Source organism: Chenopodium album, chromosome 24 (assembly GCF_948465745.1).
Source record: "Chenopodium album chromosome 24, dcCheAlbu1.1, whole genome shotgun sequence".
Taxonomy (NCBI): Eukaryota; Viridiplantae; Streptophyta; class Magnoliopsida; order Caryophyllales; family Amaranthaceae; genus Chenopodium; species Chenopodium album.
Window position 1 is genome coordinate 32,377,630 of NC_137857.1, and position 23,582 is coordinate 32,401,211.

Below are 23,582 nucleotides of genomic sequence, written 5' to 3' on the forward strand. Positions count from 1 at the left end.
CAAAGGGGATCTGAAATCGAGTAAAGCATAATTGTGTAAAGCTTCACTAGTACAATGGTCCACGATAGCAAGATATTAATGAAATTATTTCATTAAGCTACACTAATATGCAGACCCATCTACATATGTTTCCCTAAAGTCTACACTACAATGCTACATTAGTAAATCAAACTAGGTTCAAGCACATCCCCGAATTCAGTACCAAACGAGGAAAACTCACTAGGAACAGATCAAGTCGATAGAGCAATCCCCTAAAAATGACAATTTTTATAGCTATATCACCTTGTAAAATTCTTTGCAATCTCTTCATAACAAAAAATTACACTAGGAACAGATCAAGTCTATGGGCTTGGAATGGCAGTTAGGCAGGAGAAGGGTGGTGTTCGTCTCTGCAAAAGTAGAACAATACTTATACAATATAGTTTATGTACAAGTAGGATGAATGCCCTGACACTGATAGGAATGCACATAAACATATCCCATGCTACATTACTGACTGATCAAGCAGCCTACGACTGTACACGTGAACCACAAATTTTCCCTACAATCAATAGTCACACCAGCACAACAATGCATTCACCTTGTTATCCGGGAAGCAGAGCATCAGATAAATGCTTGACAAAAGGTGTTAGGACACCACTTGACATTTACCACAGTTGCCAGTGGCCACTAAGGTACATGCTAATGCAAAAGCTGGAAAGAGAATTTTCCCTCCCATCTGATTTGAAGACACCAATACCTAAAGCAGACTACATCAGCATATTGCATGGTGAACTCCATCCAATTCTCCGTGAAGGTTTGAGCAGCTGATACTGGTAACTAACTCTGTTGCGATTTGGCTACCCGCCGCTTCCATGTACTCTGAATCATAATTAGTGAATTAGAAAAACAGAGGCAGGATACAAAATTTTGTAAAAGTTTAAAATATATGACTAGAAGAACCACATACAAGAGGCTTGTCATCAGCATTGTCTGTATCATCAGCATCTGAAGTGTCAGTTTTATTTGGTGAGGGATTACTCTCAGCCCCATCTATTTGCTTCTTTTCATCAGACCCTTCTTGTGAGCTCTCACTGTGTTTCTCTATTTGTTCCTCCTCTTCGTGTGACAGTGCCATTTCAGAAGTGTGAGAATCCTGCTGACTAGTCTCCCCAGCGTTTTTTTGCCCACTTGTTGGACAAAGATTTGTTTCTTCACCAGAGTCATCTGTGTCCTGAGCAGCCTCTCTGTCCTCTTCCATTCCTGCATCTTTTGACATTTCTTCCACATCACAAGCCTGGCTCGTAAGCACGTCATCCAACTCCTCAGCATCACCTAGAGAAAAGGGGGGGTGGGGAGGAGAATGGAACTCATGGTCAAGATCAAATAGACTCAGGTATTACAAAACTCAGCCATGTTTTGAAATGGAAAAGGAAGGGGTGGTACAGCCCAACAATCAGATTTAGGTATACTAAATTCAAACAAGAATATTGCACAGAAATAAAACTGGCAAATTGTACCATGTCTCCAATGTAGAATTTGAAAGTTATAAATTAAGCAAGCTGCAGTAAGATGTATCTTACAGCAAGCATGTAGTTAAGATCAATTAAGAAGACTTGAGATGGAATAGTTGCAGTAAATATTAACCAGATTGAGACAAAGAGGTGACTTGTGATTAAAGAATTAAGATGTAACAATTTTCATTGTGCTTCAGAAATCATGCTTGTGATTGGTACCCTCAGAGGGAATTCTCCTAATTAAATTGTGTAATATCACAGTGTTTATTATAGTTTATTGTCCATCACATTTGCTATTGATGAAGAAGATCAGGTAAAGTCAAAGGTTAGTGCATTACCAGACCGTCCATCACTTCCTGATGAAACAGTTGGCTCGGCATTTGAAATATCAGATCTGTTCTCTACATCCTCTGAGGCGCTAGCAATCTTTCCTTCTAGACCGTCTCTCTGGTCATTTGTTGAAGTTTTCTTCTGAGATCTTTTTCCCTTGACACTAGGTCTGCAATTTGTAGGATGATTAAAAGACTAGACAGCAAGTCCAGAGTATGTCACAATAAGCAGACTATGATTCTCACCTCTTGTCTGATGTCCTCGATCTTGATTTATCTGATTTCTTACTTTTCTTCTTGGGTGACCTATCACAAGCAACACCTTGTTAATTAAAACATAGACCCTTTTACACTACCTCCGTCCAGATTCAATCAACTAGATTGATGGAAAACCCAAATACTTCACTTATTTTATAAGTCAATGTAATGCTGTTTTTACAATCCATTTTCATTTCTCTCCATCAAATCAGCTTGTTTTACCTCTCTACCCTAAAACACGATCTTGCATTTTCTTCCTCTCGCCTTCATCACAAATCCTTTTGTGAGCTTAAGTTAGTGTGGAAATAATAAAGAAGAATAACTGGGTCAAACCCATGACACGAAGCTTTTAGATTCAGACAATAATCTGGATTGCAACACTAATATATACTTACATCATCTTAGCAGGGCTCTTTGTAATATTTGCCTTCTGCAAGTGAAAAGAAGAATAAGGAAAAGTTTTAACTCAAGGAAAGGAAAGAATTTTTAGGACTGGACAATTACAATTGGAAGGAGAGGGAGTGTCATCACAATGAAGCATATACCTTGTTAGGCCTGTGATTACCCTCTACGAGTTCCCAGCGCTCCTTATCTAGACGGAGAACTTCCACATCCCCATCACTGTATAACACCTTCACCATGACATAAATATACCAAAACCCACAATGAGAGAAGCATTCCCAATAGATTGTACATAACATAAAATTCTATAAAACTCCAGATGAATGAAGAATTTCAAGGTGAAAAGATGAAGAAAAATGCAGGAAAGACACAACAAAGAAACACCCCCTCCCCCCTCTTGCCAACCCATACACAGACAAAGATGAGAGAGAGAGAGAGAGAGAGCAACAGCTTACCACGTGTTTCTTTTTTTCAGGATCATAAGATTTTACGACACCTTCATAAAACCTGTCAAAAGAGAACATACTAACTTTCAGTCAATTATCCACAGGGGTACCTCAAAAGTCAAAACAAATCCATAATCTTGCCAACATCACATCATCTATGCATCAAAGTAGCCTGAATTACTTCCTCCTTTTTGTTAGTTGCATCACTTATTTAATTGTGGAACTCCTACGCAACATTTGTAGTAGAGAGAGATAGAGAAAAAAAATAAATAAAGAAGGCCCATGTAATAGGAGAGAAATAGAGAGAATTTCTCAACTAAAAAGGAAAGTGATGCATCTAAATTGAACCTTCCATTTTGAGAAAGTGATGCATCTAATGAAAAACAGAGGAAGTATTATAGTTCAAATCTATCTTTAAGTTTTATATACCAACTAAATGGTCCACCTGTCCAAGGTAACCTTCTTAAAGAATAAAAGAAACTACAAGAAACTTTGCAATGATAAAGGTTTCATTAAAATTCAGTAAAACGACCAGAATAACATAATGACACTTCTGTATATTAAGCCAGATCATTACTCAGGATTTCTCCATGTGCAATGCCAAGGAACTGCCACTGTTAGACTCAGACTAATTTCAACAATCAAATGATAATATTTTGGTAAGCCTAATCTGCCTTAATTGTAAAGAAAACAAATTTTTTTTCCTTGTCCTCAGACAAAAGTCAGCTATGGTTGTATACAGCTTTGACCTCATCAATAACATGACAACACGTTAACTGCTGACAAACAAGGCAGGGTCCATATGCGCAGCTTCCTTTTCCAGTATGCAGTATGATACCAAGCAATTTTAGTACACAGAATTCACTAAACAGTTATAGTTCCTGAAGTTTTTACCATTATCTGTAATTTCAACACAACACTCACCTCTTATCCATTGGCCACCAGACTTTTATTCTGCAATCAACCAAATCTGTGGTGGGACCATCACCTTCATTTGATGTGCACTGATGAAAATTTAAAAATAAAAATAAATACAAGTTAGATTATGGAAATTTCCGTGCTCAAGACATCAAATTGGTTGGAAGAAAAATGCTCAATCGCAAGTGAAAGCCAAAATTTAGTCAAAAAAGATAAAGAATATCATATTTCTACTCAAAAGGCAAAAAAATGGACTTTAAGAGCATGAACAGGAAATGCCCATAAAAGATCCTCCCTGAAGAGAAAGTAATTCCACATTAACTTATAAGTAGAAATAAGCATTTGAACCAAGTTCACCCCAAAAGAGAATGATGAAGCCCCAGTTCATCAAGTGGCGAAATCTTAAATAAATCAACTACTCTGTCCAGTCAGCATAGCCTTTTTGAAGATAAATTAACAACCATGGGGCTCATAAATAACAAAAAGTTGTTGAATAACATATTTGCCATATGAAAAACATATTTTGTTCATCAAAAAGATAAACTAGTATTTTCTCAATGAGAATACCTCCCCCTCCACCCCCCCCCCCCCCCCCTTCCCCAATTTTCTAAGCATAGTACACTGCAAAGTGCAATAGCAAATTATCAATGTTACCAGAATATTGATGCACGAAAAGAATTTTAATTCCATTACACACAAGGCAAGAGTAGGGGTGTTAATTAGCCGAGCTTGCTTGCACAACATGAGATCCTAACAAGCCAAGCCTGAGCAAGCTTGAATATTTTTTATATTAATATTATTTTTTTATAAATGATTTGTAACCTATTTATTGATGATTGGGCCATGGGGGTTCTTTTTATACTTGGGGGTCTTATTTGAGGGAATCCAATCATGGATTCAAATAGTTTGATAATAACAGGTAAATTTGAGATTAAATCAACCATTCAATGATCGAGCCCCAAGCCAAGCTCATATTGTCTGGTGGTTTTGAGCTCAAGCCGAGCTTGAGTGTCAAGCTAAGCTGAGCCTGAGTGTCGAGCTTGAGCCGAGCTCGATTTCTCCGATGAGCTTCGAGCTCGAGCCAAGCCTAGAGACTAGAGAGGCTTGATCTCGGCACATTAACACCCCTAGGCAAGACGAATGACACCAAGAAATATATATATACCACAGAGAATCAACAGGAAGATACATGGGGAGAAATAAGGGTCATAGGAAAAAGTAACCTTTGCTAAGCCAAACACACTTCTGCTCTTTCTTTTCTTGCCGGATCCAGCAGAAGACTTAATGACATTATCACTCATTTCATTCCCTATCACCTTAGGCCTCTGCACAGATAGATAACATGGATGAACACTAGCATTTACATAATAAAGGTATTTAGAGCATTTAAGTTAAATATGATAGCAGGTCACCTTCTGATCAGAGATATCAGATTCTTCAACTTTATGACCCTCTATGTCTTTACCCTGTTTGGTGCTCATACTGCTGCGTTTTCTTTTAATGCTTCGTTTCCTTTTGACCGGTGATACCACCAAATCTGACTCTCCTGGGTCCTCTTTTTGGATGGAGAAAGAGCCTTTCGAGCTAGCTTTTACAGAAGGCTTAACAGCACTTCTAAAAGAAGATAACTTGGAACGACTCCTTGATGATGACGATCTTTGGCGCTTGGGTGTAAGAGTGGTTTTAGTCTCGATTTCATTCCTTTTCTTACTCGGATTTTCATCATCACTTTCTGGTTTGCAAGTCAAGTGATTGTCGTGGCCATTGCTTGCTTCTATCTTACTTGAGGGCGTCAGGTTATCCAAATTAATTTCCCTCACCACATTCAAAACATCATTTTTCATTTCAGTTGGTGAAGAATGGCCTTTTACCATAGCCTTTGCCTTATTTTTCTGGGATTTGATTTTTTTAATCAGTTTCCCCAAAGGGATCTCGTTTCCTTCTGTTTCAACGTCTTCCAGAACCTCATCCTGTGGAATCTCCATATGGACCTAAAATAAGCAAATTAAGAGGACAAGTGATTAAATACAAAGGTAGAACAAAGCATTTGGAACAAATATAGCTTCATAGATACATACAGTTCCATTGACTTCGAGTGTGAGTGATTCAAAGTGGGCCAGCACAGATTCATCACCCAACCATGTATATACATCAGCAGCCTATTCAGAAAGAAGTCAGTTTTGGTAATCAAGTAACAAGAATTCAGCACAGAGTCAGCATCCAAACCACTAAAACATTGAAGTCAAACTGCAGTAATATTTGAATATGAAATAATGTACATAAAGGACATAATGACAGCAAACTGAGAATTTAAAATCTTTGCCTAGCTAAAAAGTATCCCAACTTCCTGTTTAAGCTAAACATCTGATGAAAGCCTTGTCATAATGAGTAAAAGTAGCAACAGTCCATAATTTTCAAAATTATTACCTCGGCATTAGCTTCATCTTTGGTATCACTTAGTTTATACAGCATTGACGGTAAAGAAACCGATTCATCAACACCTTGAAATTCCCCTGAATTTTTAGATAAGCGTTTGATGACCAACAGCCCAATTTCAGAAATTGCATGTGAATTCTGAAAGTCAAAAAGTAAAAAAAAAAAAAAAAAAAAAAAAAAAAAAAAAAAAAAAAGCCTCAGGTTTCATTACATTTAGAATTGAATTAATGATCTGTTCATGTCAAACAGACTAACAGCATGTATTGACAATAAAAATGATAATTGTTGCTATTGCTCTTTTAGGCAGAAATTATTATCATGCTTCTTCATTTGCTTTTACTTTCCCCCATTTGATTTTAGATACGTGAGTAACAGGACAACAGGCAGGTGGTCTACACTACATCTCTCCTCACGATAAGTTCTCCTTTGTGTTTACAATGTCCAAGAATTTGGCCCACATTCATGTCAAACAGACTAACAGCATGTATTGACAATAAAAATGATAATTGTTGCTATTGCTCTTTTAGGCAGAAAAAATTATCATGCTTCTTCATTTGCTTTTACTTTCCCCCATTTGAATTTAGATACGTGAGTAACAGGACAACAGGCAGGTGGTCTACACTACATCTCTCCTCACAATAAGTTCTCCTTTGTGTTTACAATGTCCAAGAATTTGGCCCACATTTAGGAAAAATGCCAACAATTTCTTCGAACTTTTTAAGAGCTCGTGTTCATCAAAATTTAAGAATTAACTACATATTTGCACATGACTTATTAATTGGTGTATCCTATGAAAGTTGGATTTTCACTGGGGGCTGGAAAGAGTAACAGAAAAGCAATAAATCTAAGGGGCATTTTCCTTTCTACCTTTGACTTCAAGTGATCAACCACATCCTCTGATTTCTTGATACCTTGCAAAATAGAAATGACAGCAGGAAAAACATCCTTTCCCTTATCAGCGCTATTAGCTTCAGGAACAATCTCTTCATCACCATGTAAAACCATTGAGAGAAACAAATAGAGAACCCTAGTAAAAAAAAAAAAAAACAAAAACAAAACAAAAAAAAGGGCTTAGCATTTATAATAAATTTAAGGGACAATATAGTAACCTACAAAAAGCGGAGTATCAAACGGAGTACGTGTATCAAAAGCCACGAAAAGTATTTGACAAACAAATATACACCGAGTATAATCCTCATTAATTGTAGACAGAGGATTTCAAGTACAGTAAATTGGAGCACGGTATTCTTGGAAGAAGTTGGCAGCACACTTTTATGAAGAAATGCAATGATCGCCTCATAGCATACAGCATTACAACTTAGTTGATTATTAAAAATCAGATTTACACTAGGGATGGCAATCCAATCCGGATCCGACCCCATCCGAGGTAAAAAATCCGCTCCAAGCCCGAGAAAAAAGTAATCCAAGTTCGACTCCGTTAAAATAATCAGACTCCGAGTCGGAGGAGGAGCGGTGTCGGATCCTACAAAAAATCCGAGAAAAAAATCCGACTCCGACAAATGTCCGACTCCGATAGATCGTGGATTTTGGTGTGGGTCATGGTGGCATTTGGTGTAGGTTGTAAAGGCCCAAATAGCCCAATTTCTCAAAGTATATTGAATAACGAAAAAAAACTTGGAGTCAGGTCAGATCAGAGGTCGCATATTAAAGTCGGAGTCGAAGCCGGAGTCTCGGAGTCGAATGTCGGAGTCGGAGTCGGATTTAGCCTCCGACATCCTGTGGGGTTGGAGTCGGATTTAGCATAATCCGCTCCGAGTCCGACCCGTTGCCATCCCTAGTGGGCACCTTCAAAAGAAACAAAGTCAATGAATCCAGACTAGGCTGGAAGCACAATTTGTGAAGTATTATAAAATAATGCAAATAGTATTTACTACTCATGAGCCACTGATCAAAGCACTTAATCTTCTCTTAACTACTGCTAGTTATTAGTGAGGTGTACAAAGGACCTTCAAGCCCAAGAAGAGGTAGAACAAGCCAAACCCATATAGCCAAAAGCCTGAGAAGAAAAGCCCCACAAAAGATAGGAAAAAAAGGTCTTCAAAGATTCAAAGCACTATATCAGGATAATTTAATGCAATTAGCCCAAAAGTTACAAAGAATGAACCTGGAAGAATGCCTTCAAAAAGGTCTTAAACTGAAAAGGCTTTCCGTATAATCATATTGTACATTTGAGCTACTTTCTCAATATTATAAAATAAAATAAATTAATAGATAAAAAGAAAGAAAAAAGCAATGCTGCAAGATACTATAAACACAAAACAAACAACCCACAGATCAGCTTCTTCACAAACTATCTGGAAGTATCTACAATAAATTTCTAACACAAACCCATAATTTTAAAATTAGATGATCAGAATTGAACTGTGTGAATAACACAGAAATATTGTACTAACTACAACCTTACCACTTGAAGGCATTATGGTTTTTTTTTAGAAATGATTTATGCTCTCCAAACGCACAGCTTAAATGTATAGCAGAAAGAAAAAAACAATTTGATAATACAATACTCCTAAATATGTTTACCGGTATATAGGATCCAATGCTTTGACATCCATGGATTTATCAAAACTAGGGCACATCGGGTGATGGGCAAGCGCGTGGACCAGGTAAGGAAGTATATATTCTGGGTAAAGCCCTAGAGAGTTTGTATCAGATTGCATAGAAAGTTGTCGGGCTTTGACCTGACGACACATCTGTATAACTTCACCGAGATTATGTTTGTCCTGCAAGTCAGGTAGTACCAAATTAAAGCTAAGGTGTGATGACAATTTCAGACAACCTAAGTAGCAACTAGCAATGACAATACGTACATTAAAAATACAATTACAAGTTAGGCCATGTTCTCATCAACTGAATTACAGAATTTAAATTTTTCATATAGAAACTGATTTTTTTAGTGATTATAAAAACTGATTTTTGATGATTAAAGCTTACTTTAAATAATTAAAACAGACTTTTATCAATGCAATGCCGTATTGGTTCTATGAAGTTACTTGTCTTCACTATTTAAAAAAAAAAAAATGTTTGTTACTGGATAATATTTTGAAAGGTAAATATAACAAGGCCTTAGTGACTAATACCTCTTCCATTTCAGCATGCTTGGACGCAAAAATATCCAATAGAAAAGCACAAGCATATTTTGGATCCAAGATACGATCCTTTATGTACTGATGAACTTTGCTGAGAAACAGTTTCCGAGCTTGACGGAAATTTATCTGTGTAATAACAATGCAAAAGATGAAAACAGAATTGATTACCTAAAGCCAACGGCAAGCCTACTCATAAATTCTTGAATATTGATCAGAAATTTTGTATTATTTTTTTATATATAAAAGATCTATATTTATCAAAAGCGACAACCTCAACTGTCCTTAAGGCTAGATGAAAGACATCGGCTGGTATGTTATTTTCCCAAGATCTTGAAAGACGAAGGATAGCTTTGGCAGAAGCAAGTTTCAAGTGAGCCCTATCCACAGAACTGCAATAAAGCACCAATAAATATATAGTTGCAAAGATAACAAGTTTGCAGCACAATATTTGTATAAACAACAAAACAGACAATCTAAAATTTCAAGTACCACCATACCTTGATTCTAACTCTTCAGAAAAATCTCCAAAAGACAGCATATTTCTGAGAATCTCTATGAGACTATCAATTCCACCTCTAAGATGAGCATCTTTGACAGGTAGATAGCTCTTAACCAATGTTTTAATACCAAATATCTGCCCAGAAAGATGAAAATTTAACAAATGAATGATAAATACAATATCCAAATAAAAAGAAAAAAGTTGATACTCTAACTTATGGCACAGAAACAAAGACAAGCAAAAGTATGATCAACTCTAAATAAGTATGTATATAAAATTTAAGATTAATAAAATTGGTCAAGAACACATGGAACTAACACATCTAAGGGACAATACTAAAGATTTACTACTGTAGCCAACCTTTAGTAGACAAAGTTCACTCTGATCACGCCAACGTGCTTTTGGTTTGTTTTGTCCTTTCTGGAAGCACACAGAAGGATGTATGAATAAGTAAAATATACTGTAATCCCAACAGACCAAGAACAAGGCTATAAAAGTCCAAAAGATGACAATGAACTTACATTACTGCATTGCAAAATTTTGCTCTTGATGAATTCTACAATTTCACTTTCTCTTGTTTCAAAAACTGCCATAGCAGTCTGTGCAATACAACCCAGTGACTGTAGTACACTAGGCAAATGTGCTTTCTCATCTAACATATCAACCAGTTTCTGCACAACAAATGAGAGAGATTAGCTATCCAGCACCATAATTCCAATCTCAAGTGCAAAGAGAGACATATATATAAGTCATGACATACGGTAAACAACAAAATAATACCTTGTACAGAACAGAGAGTGACCGGAGTCCATCGTCCTTTGTTATCACAGCTAGAGCATGTACAGCATACTTGGCCTGCCTTCTTGTCCCTTCTAAACATAGCTTCTCCAGTATGAGATCCACAGAGCTGCAGATAAGCAACAAACTTTTACAAAAAGATTCACCAGCACATCAGATTGATCAGAAAACAAGGCAAGAATCAAACCTAGATGAGGACGTTAGCTGTTCCCGTATGGTTCCACCAGCCCTCGCTAAGACATGCAGAATGCCTTCTTTAACTATTTCATTTTCATCTTTAAGGAGATTCAGTAAATCCTCTTCACTGCCAATGAACAACAACGAGCTATAGCTTGCCAGGATCTGGAAAGGAGCAGAACAAGATAATTATAGCACACCCAATACAGCTTTTTAGAGAAGAAGGAACCTCATGCATATCAAAGATGGAACAAAAGAAGCACACACACCAATATATATATATATATATATATATATATATATATATATATATATATATATACAAAATTATTTTTTTGTAATATACTTCCTCCACATACAATCAAGTGAAACATAGCAGATAGCACTGTAGCACGAACATTTAGGAGTCCCATGTTATGGGAAAGAGATTGGAGAACGAAAATAAAGTACAGTTTCCAATGGAACTAGCACAGATTATGGTGAGTATAAAGCCAAAAAAAATATACCATACCATTACATAGAGCATGCAATACATCCAATGTTGAAGATTTTTCTGTGTTCCTTAGTCCACACAAAAATTACTATCATACACAACAAGCAGTTACTTGGAGAACCAAGGTAACATATGGACATTCTGCGATCAAGATTAATTGTAAGCAGATTTTACCCTCCTCAAGCCCACACCCTCAAGCAGCCACCAAATCTTAATATGATTTTATTTGTATAGCAATACATCATTACAGCCATAAGGGTACAAAGTCTAACATCACAACCCACCAGTCTCATATAAGGGCAAGAAACAATCTAACTAGCTATTAATTACCCTCCTCACAGGCCTCTGAGTATAGAAAGGTTCTGCATGACAAAGACAATGGTATAATTCTTTCAGTACAACATCAGTTCTATTTAGCTTAAGATATTCCTCTTACACATAATGGAAACATGTCATGACACAACTTTCTCACTGCTTAAGTATCTCCTGGAGATAAGATAATCATAGTTTCCTTCTTGAGTCATTTCTATTTATTTATCCGCATAGAAATATTCTGTTCAACACCACATTTTAAGAACATGACGCATGTGCTCCCTCCATTGAAGGGTTTGCACAGAGTTTTAGGTGATAGGTTGTAATTGGCTTATCTGTTATATAGTAATAGAAAAGGAGATGTGCTAGAAGACAGTGGATGTAAATGAAAAGTATGGTAATTAAATTGGGATAGAGAGAGTATCAAACAAAGCACTACCTGACAAACCAGTCACATTGTAAGGAACAAAATGCAAATCAGAAATTTTCAAACTCCATCCACAGTTACACACAGCAGAGAAACCTATAAAGGCCCAGAATAAGGAGATCTTACCACCAGCATGTTGACACATGACAAACAATTCTCTGTGTTTCCAGCAGATTTATGAATTGCAAGTTCCAACAGGAATTCTTTGACATGCTCCTTGCTAAAAAGCACATATGAGCACTTCACCGAAAGCACATTCAAGAAATCAAACAGTCGATGTTTTTCACCAAGGATCTTGAGCAGATCATCCTGCAGGATAACAACAATTAAAGATGAATAAGCTCATTATCAAATTAATAACCAGAATGCCTTTAATGAAACTCCCCTTATGGCAGAATAAAAAGAATTTGATATATGCAACTTTAACCCTTGTGAGGAAGTGACAGCAAAGAAGTTATTTCCAACTTGATTGACATATACTTCCTCTGCTCTTTAATTGCAACATGGGGGGATGCATGGTTTTAAGGAGAAATAGAGATAGAGAAACATAAAAACCAGGACCCATGTAATAAGGAGAGTGATAGAGAACTATTAGCCAAATAAAACTCCCTAAAAAGAAATACATTGTGACTTAAAAAGAGCCAAGTATGATATTTGCAAAAATGAGACTACTAGAAAGCTAGAGTACTTGCTGGCAAACCCATTTCCTTTACCACAGGCACAGATTATAAAATATATTCCATGCGTTAAAAAATCCAAACCTTTGTGGCTTTGCACAAATATAAACAATGTTGTCACTTCAAAGATTAAATGCTTTTATTTTGGGAGGCAAATGGATTCACAAAACAAAAGGCAGATGACATCTATGCAGAACATCAAATTGCAGGCTTTGCAAAAGAAAAATCACACAGTTTCAATCACAGCACAAATACTGCCATGTGACTTACTGTATATCAACACATACAGCTACACTACAGATCAAGCAGGCCAACTACAGTTGAAGATGGCCTTTTCAGAAAACCTAAAGCAAAATGAAGTAATACATTAAAAGTTGAACAGACTCAAGCTTACTAAACAAATAAGATTGACCAATGCAGCCCCAACTACAGTTGAAGATGGCCTTTTGAAACAGAAGAGAGAAAGTGGAGTCCAGTGTTAATTTGTTGGTTTTAAAAGAACATAAAATTTAAAGTATTTTATGATGCTTCCCAGTATGAATAGCATTTAAATCACCATATGCTCTCATGGAAACTATGATAAAAGTGGTACAGCCATTACATATAGAGGGTAAGGCTACTTTACTTATAAATATCATATAAGTTACTTCTGCGAGTTCTGCCATAATCCCAAGTATGTCTAAGTACAGGGAGATCAAGCAGATAGACTAAAGACAGCAGGATCAACCAGAAAGACTAATGACAGCAGGATCAACCAGAAAGACTAAAAACGATAAAAACCTCATGATCATAAATACGGAATATACAAGCCATTAAAGGCACTGTTAACAACTTTTATGGCCTGGCAAAAAAAGAAAACACACACACACACATTAAGCAAAGCAGAAAGCATGCCAGATGGGCTGCTCAACTTCAGCATACAGCTACAAGGCCTACAACCTGATTCTTAGATTGTTTACTCATCACATGACCAGCTAATGCTGAATGATGTCTCAGGAATCCCAATGGTCAGATATCATGATTCATGCATGATGATTAAATAGATTCCAGAGAAAGGAAAAGGCTTTGATCTCATCGAATAAATTTCGAATAACATTTTCTCATAGCTCACCTGACTGGTACACGCTTCATGGAAGCTAGTGTTTGGATCAAGTAAGCTAGATAAAATTTTCCAAACGTTAGTGTCTTTCAGCTGATCAAGAGTCAAAAATCTTTCCTCGGCCTTCGAAGGATCCACAAAAAACCTCGACATTACCCGGAACAAAAGGATAACTTTTTTTTGATATTCAGTCACATCACCATCCTGCATTTAAGCAAAGACTAAGAAACAGATTACCCTAACAACAATTTGAGCTATAAGATTGGTATAAACTTCAACATCTGTTTATAATTACAACCTTGTATGTCTGCTTAAGAGACAGATACTTCTGCATTTCTAGTTGTAACCTACATTAAAAAGTAAAGCATCAAAATTAAACACAACCCAAACGCTTTGTACTAAAAAACCTATAGAGCACACAAGCTTAGATGGTAAGCAATATGCAATACAATGCCAACCTTTGCTTCTGTTCCAATATCTTTTCTAAAGCTTTGACCTCAACTTTGTCCAGTCCTGCAAATATCTGTATCCAATTTCCAACTATATCTTTGACAGAAAACTCAGCTGGAAAAAGTGGTCCACATAGAATAGATTCAACTGCATCTGATCTGCAAGCAGATTAAACCAGCTGAGCACATAATAAAATTATAGATGAATAAAAAACAAAGATTGCAAGAATTTAAGCATGCTGTAGGATTTATCAAAGGAAATTATTCTCCTTTTTAGCATTAGGAAACTTAGCAAAATACTAATAAAGTGAAAGGTTTTCTATTGCCAAACAGGTGACTTTAAAGATATAAAGCACATACCTTTAGTTTTTAACAACGGATAAGTAAAATCAAAATTTAGAGGACAGGAAGTCGTAGAAATCAAAGATGGAAACAATTGAATTAAACAAATTAAGGATGCCTCGTTCAAGTCTATAGAAATTGCAAGTGACACCCACTTAATTGTTTGATGCCTAAAACCTGTTGGCTCCTTTCCTTTGCTACTCCTTATACAAGCTACAGACCCAATTGTAAACCAAAGCTTAAGCCTTGAGCTTTTTTAGTATTGTCTAATAGGACCAACACTTCCTACTGCATTATTTGGAATCCATAAATCACATTTCCTGCATCATTAACTCCTTTAGATAGGATATCATCTCACCTGAAAATGATCAGAAATCGTGGAATTTATTATCAAACTTATTTTCCATCTTTCCTTCATGATTTTTTGGCTTGGATAATTTTCTCTTAAACAGCCTATACAACTAACCATGAACAAAATAGACCACCTACATGCTGAGGCGCAAGAAGTGTTTCCATTTATTGGTCTAGGCAAGTCAATTTTATTAAGCCACAGTCAAGGCACACCCTTTCGATGCCTGACTAAACAGCAGCATATTTCATGCCATATAAAAAATTGAAGTATATGACTATTCATGATCTATAATACAGTAAGAGGGGGAAAAAACTTAATATCGAAATTCATAGATTACTTTCAAAATATGTTATTCTACAGATATTCTTTTTGCATGACTGACTATAATGTAAATGGCAATGTGTACCTCACATGGCCTTGGGGTGCCATGCTCTATGTACAGAAAGTGCATTTTACATGGGTTTTGGATTACAATTCTTAGCGTCTAGGTCTATTTGGTAAACTTGTATACAGACTTCAAGCCCTAATGTTAAACTTAACCTTTTTGTTTAAATGCACTGTTACTGTATTGCGTAGTTTCATAAACAGTAGAATGGAGTTAATCTTTGGAAATTCAAGGATGTTTCTTGGAATTCTACTTCCTTTATCTTAGCTAAAGTATAACCTTGGAGTAACTTTTCCCTTTTCACTCATTGGTTCAATGTCTTTAAATTATAATCCCTCATGCATAGCCTTATGATTTAATCGTGAGTGAGTACTCCAGCCTTGCATTGAATAGGTCACCCCTATCTTATTCCCCTATTAATAGTATTTGTATGCATTTGCTAACTATAACCAAGAGTGAACTAGTCATTTATCCCATTACTGCTTGAAAATCAGACCCGCATTTTCCATAATTGTTCTTGCACCGTGCACTTGCTGTAAAAAACTTGCTAACACTGTTTAAGATTGTAAGATTTATTATCTGCAGAAAGCAAAGCTTAAATGCCATCCCAATTATGACAGGAAAAGTATTTATATTTTATAATCAACAATTTTTATAATTAAATATAGCTCCATAAATTATTAATTGATGTTCCTAGCAACTGCAACATAATGCTAATTAAACACAGCACTCTTACCGGAAATCTTTGTCATAGAAACACCTCAAAATCTTTCCAGGTATCCAGTCATATTCATTAGCACATTCTTCTTTGCACCTTATGCAGTAATGCCTGTATATTTCAGCAAGTCGATCAAGGGTATATTTCTTCACAAGTAACTGCAAAACCAAAAGCTGAAACATTTAGTAAACAATGCATAATCATCAACAAATAAACACAGAGATGAGAAATATTACAGATTTGTCACGAAGACGCTCTGCGACTAGTTTGACGGTTTCAACTGGAATGGAATTAAGATTAAAACAGGCGACATCGCACACCACAGCAACAACTTGCTTCCGCACATTTTCATCATAGTCCAAGAGGCGATCACACAAGGCAGCTGCATAATTTTATAGTATAAATGAACAGATTCTTAAATCGTAAGCATTTCATAAAAACATCGGGGCAGATGTTACCGAATATTTGAGGAGCCTCAGGTCTTAAGGGATTTGAAAGGAGACATCTTTTTACAAAGTCAAGGGCAGACATCCGAACCTCGACTTCTCTATCTGTTAACCTCTTCAAGAACTCCACAAATACGGATTGAAAAGCCTCAGAGATAGCAGAATCTGGAAGCGCAAATAGCTCACCCACCAGATCAACTGCTCTAAGACGTGCTTTAGACTGGTCATTCTGTATGTAGAGGATAAACATACTTGGACAATCATTTCAAAGGGTAACAGCCTTACTGGAAATACCCAAATTGAACTAAATACTGGAGCTTATAGTGTTTGATATAATTTTTTTTTAAAAAAAAAAATCAAAAAAAACAGGGGTTACTACCCTCAGAAAAGGTAACAAAAGCACAAGACATTAACATATATGCAAAGGCATTAAAGTCCAAGGTCAATCAGACTCAATGGCTTGAGAAAGTGCAATGCACAAAATTATCAGTAAAAAAATAAAAAAATAAAAATCGCATTTACCAGTAGCTCTCCAGTCAGGTAAGGAACAACTCCCAGCAGAATTTGAGGTGAACAGCGGTATAAATTGTAAATAACTTCGTGGTAATCAATTTCACTATTCAAGGAATTTTCCCCTGTCATTGAAGATATGAGAAATTGCTTCACATAAGGTTCAAGTTTAGTAGCAAAATGTTGAATCGCATTCATGGCAAGTTTCCTCCCAGCATCTGTAACATCCTGAACCACCAAAACATACCACCCACAGAAATTTGTTAAAAACTACTACATAAGGAAAAGTGTGTTTTCTGCCTACAGATTATAAATATAGAGAAAATATTCCCACCTTTTTATTTTGTCCCAATGTAGAGAGCAAAATTAGCAGCAGATCTTCATGGATATCCTCACTTTCCTCTAGAAGAACATACAAAATTGTTTTCATTGATGACAGAACATTTTCAGGGTGCTCATCCCTGCACACAAAACCATATCAAATTACAGGCATAATCTTTACAGTGACTGAAAACTAATTGGAGTAGCTCCTTCCAAATCATCCTTCATGCTCAATAAGGCTTTTATGACAACATTTAAGTTTTGAGAGGATATTTAAGAAAAATACCACAGAAGTGACAAACTTCAGAATGAATATTTCAAGTAGTGCCCAGCATGATAAAACAAAGACCAGTAGAATTTTACACCGCAAGTCAAATATGTCTAATGATAATTACTATTTTGATTAATCACCAAACTAAACATACCTTGCAACAGAAAGAAACGTCCTGAAAAGATCATTTACAAGATCATCGCATTCAAGGTCTAACATCACAACACATGATCTATATCTGGCAAGGGTCTCCAAAATGATAACCCTCCTTCCAAATGATGGTCCACTTGTCTCACTTAGTCCACTAAAAGTGCCAACTATTAAACCAAAAACATCCTACAGAATCAAAAGGGGCAGATAGATAGAGTTAGATCTAGCCAGGAAAAATAAACATGGAACTTCTTAATATATCATACCTTCAGAATTTCGTCACTATAAGGTGCTTCAGGCGCAGTAATACGAGTGATCTCACAAAGACAAGAGGCAACTAGGAGTTTAACATCCTTATCTTGGTGTTTTAGCAGCTCTGGTCTCACAATGGCCTTCAGGAAGGGTTGCATTGACTCCAATATTGGAGCTGGCGGAGATTGCTCCAAATCAGAGAGGATCGTAATGGCTTGCTGAGAAGAAAAAAGCATAATGAATTACCAGGCATCAACTAAAACTTAGCTCACAGGAAAATATATACATATATATATATATATATATATATATATATATATATATAAGAACCAACAAACACAAGAAACAAACAACTATTACACATCTAAAGACATGCAGTAATGCTATCAACACACCATGCCAACAATATATAGAGCTAAGTTTAATCCTATGTATAATCAGAGATTAGAAAGCAATTTTCATTTACCAACAATAAAACGAGAGGAGATAGTAGAATTCTATCAAACTAAGACAACATACCACAATACACAATTTGTGTCCAAATAAATTGTGGATAAATCTAATAAGTTGCAATCATCGCAGCCTAAAACCAGTCAAATAGACAAACACCTCCTCTGTTTTATAAAGTTGGTAACACTTTCAATTTTCAAATGACAATTAAAATAAGCAAACATAGAAATAATGCTTTGGCTATTGCTCCTACTGTCTGATTTTACTTGCAAAAAGAGTGAAGAGTAGACAGGGAGAAACGGATGAATGGGTAAGGGCCCCAAACTTATAACAGCAAAAATAGAGAGAAAACTCTTCCCGTAAAGGGCAAGGGGCATTTAATTTGAAGTATCCAATGAGGAACAAGTAATTTGGGACAAAGGGAGAATATTAAGCACTCGTGTGCTCACATATGGTATATACTTGGTTAGTGTTTTGAGCCATTCTTAAGCGTATTATGGCACAGCTCAAAACACTATATTTCTCTTCCAACAGTTCTAAGTGACACGATTATTAGAAAAATCACGAGCGTTCCACAAATTAATGTCACTTATTAGATCCTTCTATGTCAAACTCATAATTGTCTACAAGATTGCAAGGCAACAGCCTTTTATATTAAGGGATAGAAACTGGCAAGGTATACTCCAGCCAATCAAAATCAAAGTTGACATGAAGTGCTTTTCATGTAATATTTGAAGTGGAGATCAACTCCGAAGGTTCAATTCTACACATCTAAGGATGCTACATGAATCAAATGGGTTCCCGTAAAGGAAACTAAGGGGCTATTTGGTTGGGGGTATTCATCAAAGGAAAAGGGAATCGAATGCCCTTATTCCTTATTCCAAATAGATTGAGCTGATATTCATCGGAATTAAGTTCATAGAAGCACCTGATTATAAGAGTTAATGAGCTTGCTTTCCCTTCCAAAGCGTCATGGTATGAGTGTTTTGATGTCGTATCCGTATGGCATTCTTGTCTATTAGGCAGGAGAGTCACTAGGCCTTCTTGTTGTCCTATGGGTAATCTTTGTTTGGGGTTTATTAAGCTCACGTGTACATATGGCTAGAAAAGAAAAAAAGATTGTATTGGTAAAGTGAGAATTCATATTCCTTTAACAATCACAATGTACGAAAAGTACGCCTTTTGAGGCATAAGGCAATAGGGGTTAAGTGCTTATTTTCGTCTGGGCATGCCGAATTAAAAGAGGCGAACAATTTCTTTTTCACTGATTCAATTACAATAATTGGTATAAGTAGGGTTATTCACTACTCTAAGATCGGAAATGTGAATATAAAGACCTAGAGATCGGACCGATCACGCTAGAACCAAACGTCTTTCTATACTTAAAATTTTAAAGTTATAACAAGAGAAAGAAAAATCAAGTAGAAGAAAACTATTACTTCAATGCCTTTAGTAAGCCTCTCACAAATTAGCTCAAATTACAGTCTTGCCAAACATATTAAATGCGAAATTTAAATCATTTTGGAAGGTTTTAAGAATAATTCTGCACAATAAAATTTCACAGTCCAAATCGTTTCAAAGGATCTAAGACCAAATCAAAGACCGGAAAACTATATTCTTCTACTACACCCGGTTTTGTTAGTCCTGTCTTAACACACCTACATATAAGCCCTATATTTCATAAAAACCCTTATCATAACAGAAAACAATTACCCATCTAAATTAATACACCCTCTGTTTTTCTTAGTTGACTCACCTTGTACATCTAAACTATTTACATACTTCCTTAGACCATCTTTTTGAGACCTTTAAGTAAGGAAAAATATAGTCATGGAGCATCTTATTAAATTTGTCCCGATCAACTTCTTATAACTTTTACTTGAGAATCAAAACTATTAACGGTCAAAGTTCTTGCATTGCAAAGCGAAAAAGTCAAACTAGGAATAGAAACAAAGGAATTAGTGGTGTACAATGCTGATTTACAAACTTTGCCTACACCAAGTCACCGAGAAATTTAAAAGGCAAAAAACAGAATATCAATTCTTCTTTCTGTGCAAAGTTAATTTGAGCTAAAAATGCTAATGTCTCATTTATTTATGGGTACAGCACTACAGCAGCATACATTTGGAAGGGCGAGATGCATATGAGTGGGTGTTATAATTATTGTTTAGATATGATATTGATGTAACAGTACAGCTTTAAAAAGTATAAACAAGCATCACTAGCTCCACTACTATAAGCAATTTCATAATTTCATTTTTCCTTAAGTATGTAGATTATTAACTTCTCCAACACAATGTTCAAATTCCAACTTGTACAAATGTATTCTGCTCATGACAAAATATGGACTATGGAAAATTTCTTATCCATTAAGTTCAGCTAAACCCTCACAATCCACCAAGTTGACAGAAGTAAACTTTCAAAGTAGCCTTAGTATTTTTAACCCAGGACCAACTTCATTGATTCAAGTTCACCCCATTTGGAAATTCACTGGCTGCTAGATCTAGTTCTATGCCCCTTACAGCCTTGCCCAAGCGCTACCCGATGAATCGCCTAAACTTCCAAGATAATATCAACTTGTTTCCAAACCTTAGAAACTAATAAGCACTAATATGGTAAGTAATCATACTTTCACAGCTTTAAAGGCTAAAACTTTCCTGTTATAACTACAGGATTACAACATCACTTACATAATTCTAAGATTTCCTTCCTAAAACTTAACAAATTATAGGCACTTAGCTCTTCTTTTCCAGCTTCGTTCTGTACACAATCCTATGGTTAAGTGTCTATGTTGTTCAATACCACATTAATCAATGTACTAAAGAAATTGCCCTTTTTTGGCTTTATTCCTTAACTTAGTATAGCAAAATTCATGCATGTTCTTGTAATTGCAACCCGGAAAATGAAATCGACGAATTTACTCAGAGCTCCAACCTAAAAAACCCTTGAGCGCGGCGAATCGATTAAAGAAAGACTCGAAACCTAAGATGAACTAGTAATGCAGGGTAAATAACAACATTGAGCACAAAATCCCAGGAAAAAAAAAACCCCAAAATTGAAATAAATTAAAAAGAAAAACCCAAGTAAAATTGAAGAAAAGGAGCTGAAATCGAGGGAAATTGAAGAAAAAAACAAACCTTGAAAAGCTTGAGCAGAGAATCTTTGGAAGAAGGAGGAGTTTCCAACTTGGATCCCAAGTCTTTGAGCTGCTGTTGCAGCAATTTATCACCCATTTTTGATTGTTAATTTCTGAATCTCTCAATCAAATTCTGGAAATTTGGGGGTAATTGGGTATTTCTTCTTGTTCCTCAAACCTCAAGGGTTTGGGTTTGGGGTTGAGTTTGGTTTCGATTTCGAACAAATCTGTATTTCTCTCTCCTATTTTGATATTTTTAATTGTGTTTGTGTTTGTAAAACTTAACACAAGTTAAGGTTAGAAATTGAAGAGGAAGAGGGAGGACTGACTGTGACTCACTGCACTTAGCTCTTGACTTTGGTTGTAATGCCGTCTTCTATCTTTTTTCACCTTTTATTATCTCTTTCTTCCTTCTTACCCACTTGCTTCCTCTCTTCTTTTTTTCCCAATTCCCAACTTTGTCCCTTTTTTCTCTCTTTATCTAGTTTTGACAACTTTGCCCCTTTTTATTTTTTTAATTTTTTAATTTTTTTTTGGTTTAAAAAAAGGGAAGAGAAACTACTCAAGCTAGGGTAAATGGGTAATCCTAAAGTAGACATCAAAGGATTGATGTCATTCTAAATCCATGAACAGGATGTGGATGATAATTAATTTTAGTTGGTTTAAATAATTTGTGATTCTATTATAAACAAATTATAAAAATTTCATATTGAAAAAAAAAATACAAAGTTTACATGAATACAAATCTAATAAAACCTCACTTGAAATAATTTACTTCATGGATACAGGTTTAAGTATAATCAAATAAGACAATTAGATCACTTGAAATAAATTCAAATAAGATCATACTCCCTCCGTTTTTTTTTATATGCATCACTTTGACAATTGCATTATTTACATACCATGGTTGACTTCTTTTTTTTTTTTTTGACGGGGACTTCAAATGTTATTATATCATTAGATTCGTCATAATGTCTAGTTTCATACTATAATTTTGTTAAAATTTTTACTAATACACAATTTATGGTCAAAGTAGCGTCTCGGCAAATGTGTCAGTCAAACTGATGCATATAAAAAAAACAAAGGGAGTATTAGATTAGATAAGAAAATATAAGGTAAACAGTGGAATGATTGCCCTAGTTTAATTATTTATCGATTTATTTCGTAGCTGAATCTCTCTTATTTTTAGCAAATTGAAAAGTAAAAAAATATATAAGGGAACCTACTATTATGACCCAACGCATAACACATGAGCCACGTTGTGCAAGAGCCTCTTTAAAATAATGGAAGATGAATATATACGAAGCTACCTAACGCGACTAGTTAAAGCGTAAAGTATATCTTACATGATTCATATGGAGAGAGGGGCAGAGGAGTTGTAAAAAGTAAAATGGAGGAAGCTTGAGTTGCAAAAGGGAGGAAATAAAAGGTTGATAATGGTATTTTCTGATAAGTTAGTTGGTGGAGCTGCAATAGATCGAGGGAAAACCAAAGAACAATATATCAATTATTTCCCGCTCAGCTCGAATAAACATCTCTTTTTCATTATAAATTAAAAACAGCTTTAACGTTTAGTACACAATATAAACACAAATATTGGGTGCGGTCGTCAGTTAGAGAAGATATTCGCAACATATCATTGTCATCTTCTTGCGATGAACAAGTTTCCACCCGATGACAAGTTGGTGGTAGTTAGGACGAAGGAGAGGAGCGAAGTCATCCATGGCGGAAGAGAGAGAAAGTTTAATTACTTGATATTCTCGATTTTTTCGAAAAAAGTCCAAAAAAATCAAATTGGGGCTTTCTTATGTGATGTACAATTGTTGAAATTGATTGTCTCATAAGATTGTATGTTGAATTGTGAGCATTTTGATTACAAATACATGTATTTTGGTTGAGAAATGAGCAAGTTATGTTATACCC

The 23,582-nt window shown here is 35.7% G+C and overlaps 1 protein-coding gene across 1 annotated transcript; it reads right to left on the reverse strand.

Annotated features, from left to right (window-relative positions):
- Positions 1–70: 70 nt before the first annotated feature.
- LOC145612628 (sister chromatid cohesion protein PDS5 homolog A-like) lies at positions 71–22,055 on the reverse strand. The gene is made up of 33 exons (XM_081667961.1): positions 21,661–22,055; positions 18,088–18,291; positions 17,826–18,007; positions 17,414–17,540; positions 17,092–17,307; positions 16,582–16,798; positions 16,360–16,505; positions 16,142–16,281; positions 14,336–14,485; positions 14,176–14,224; positions 13,890–14,081; positions 12,228–12,410; positions 10,880–11,034; positions 10,675–10,801; positions 10,416–10,565; positions 10,255–10,314; positions 9,893–10,029; positions 9,667–9,784; positions 9,387–9,521; positions 8,830–9,029; positions 7,153–7,312; positions 6,277–6,423; positions 5,928–6,008; positions 5,262–5,840; positions 5,073–5,174; positions 3,856–3,935; positions 2,941–2,992; positions 2,629–2,715; positions 2,479–2,513; positions 2,072–2,131; positions 1,835–1,995; positions 950–1,314; positions 71–861 (listed from the first exon to the last, which is right to left on the reverse strand). The coding sequence occupies exons 1-33, from the start codon at positions 21,754–21,756 to the stop codon at positions 820–822; spliced, it is 4,935 nt and encodes a 1,644-aa protein (XP_081524087.1). The 5' UTR covers positions 21,757–22,055; the 3' UTR covers positions 71–819.
- Positions 22,056–23,582: the final 1,527 nt, after the last annotated feature.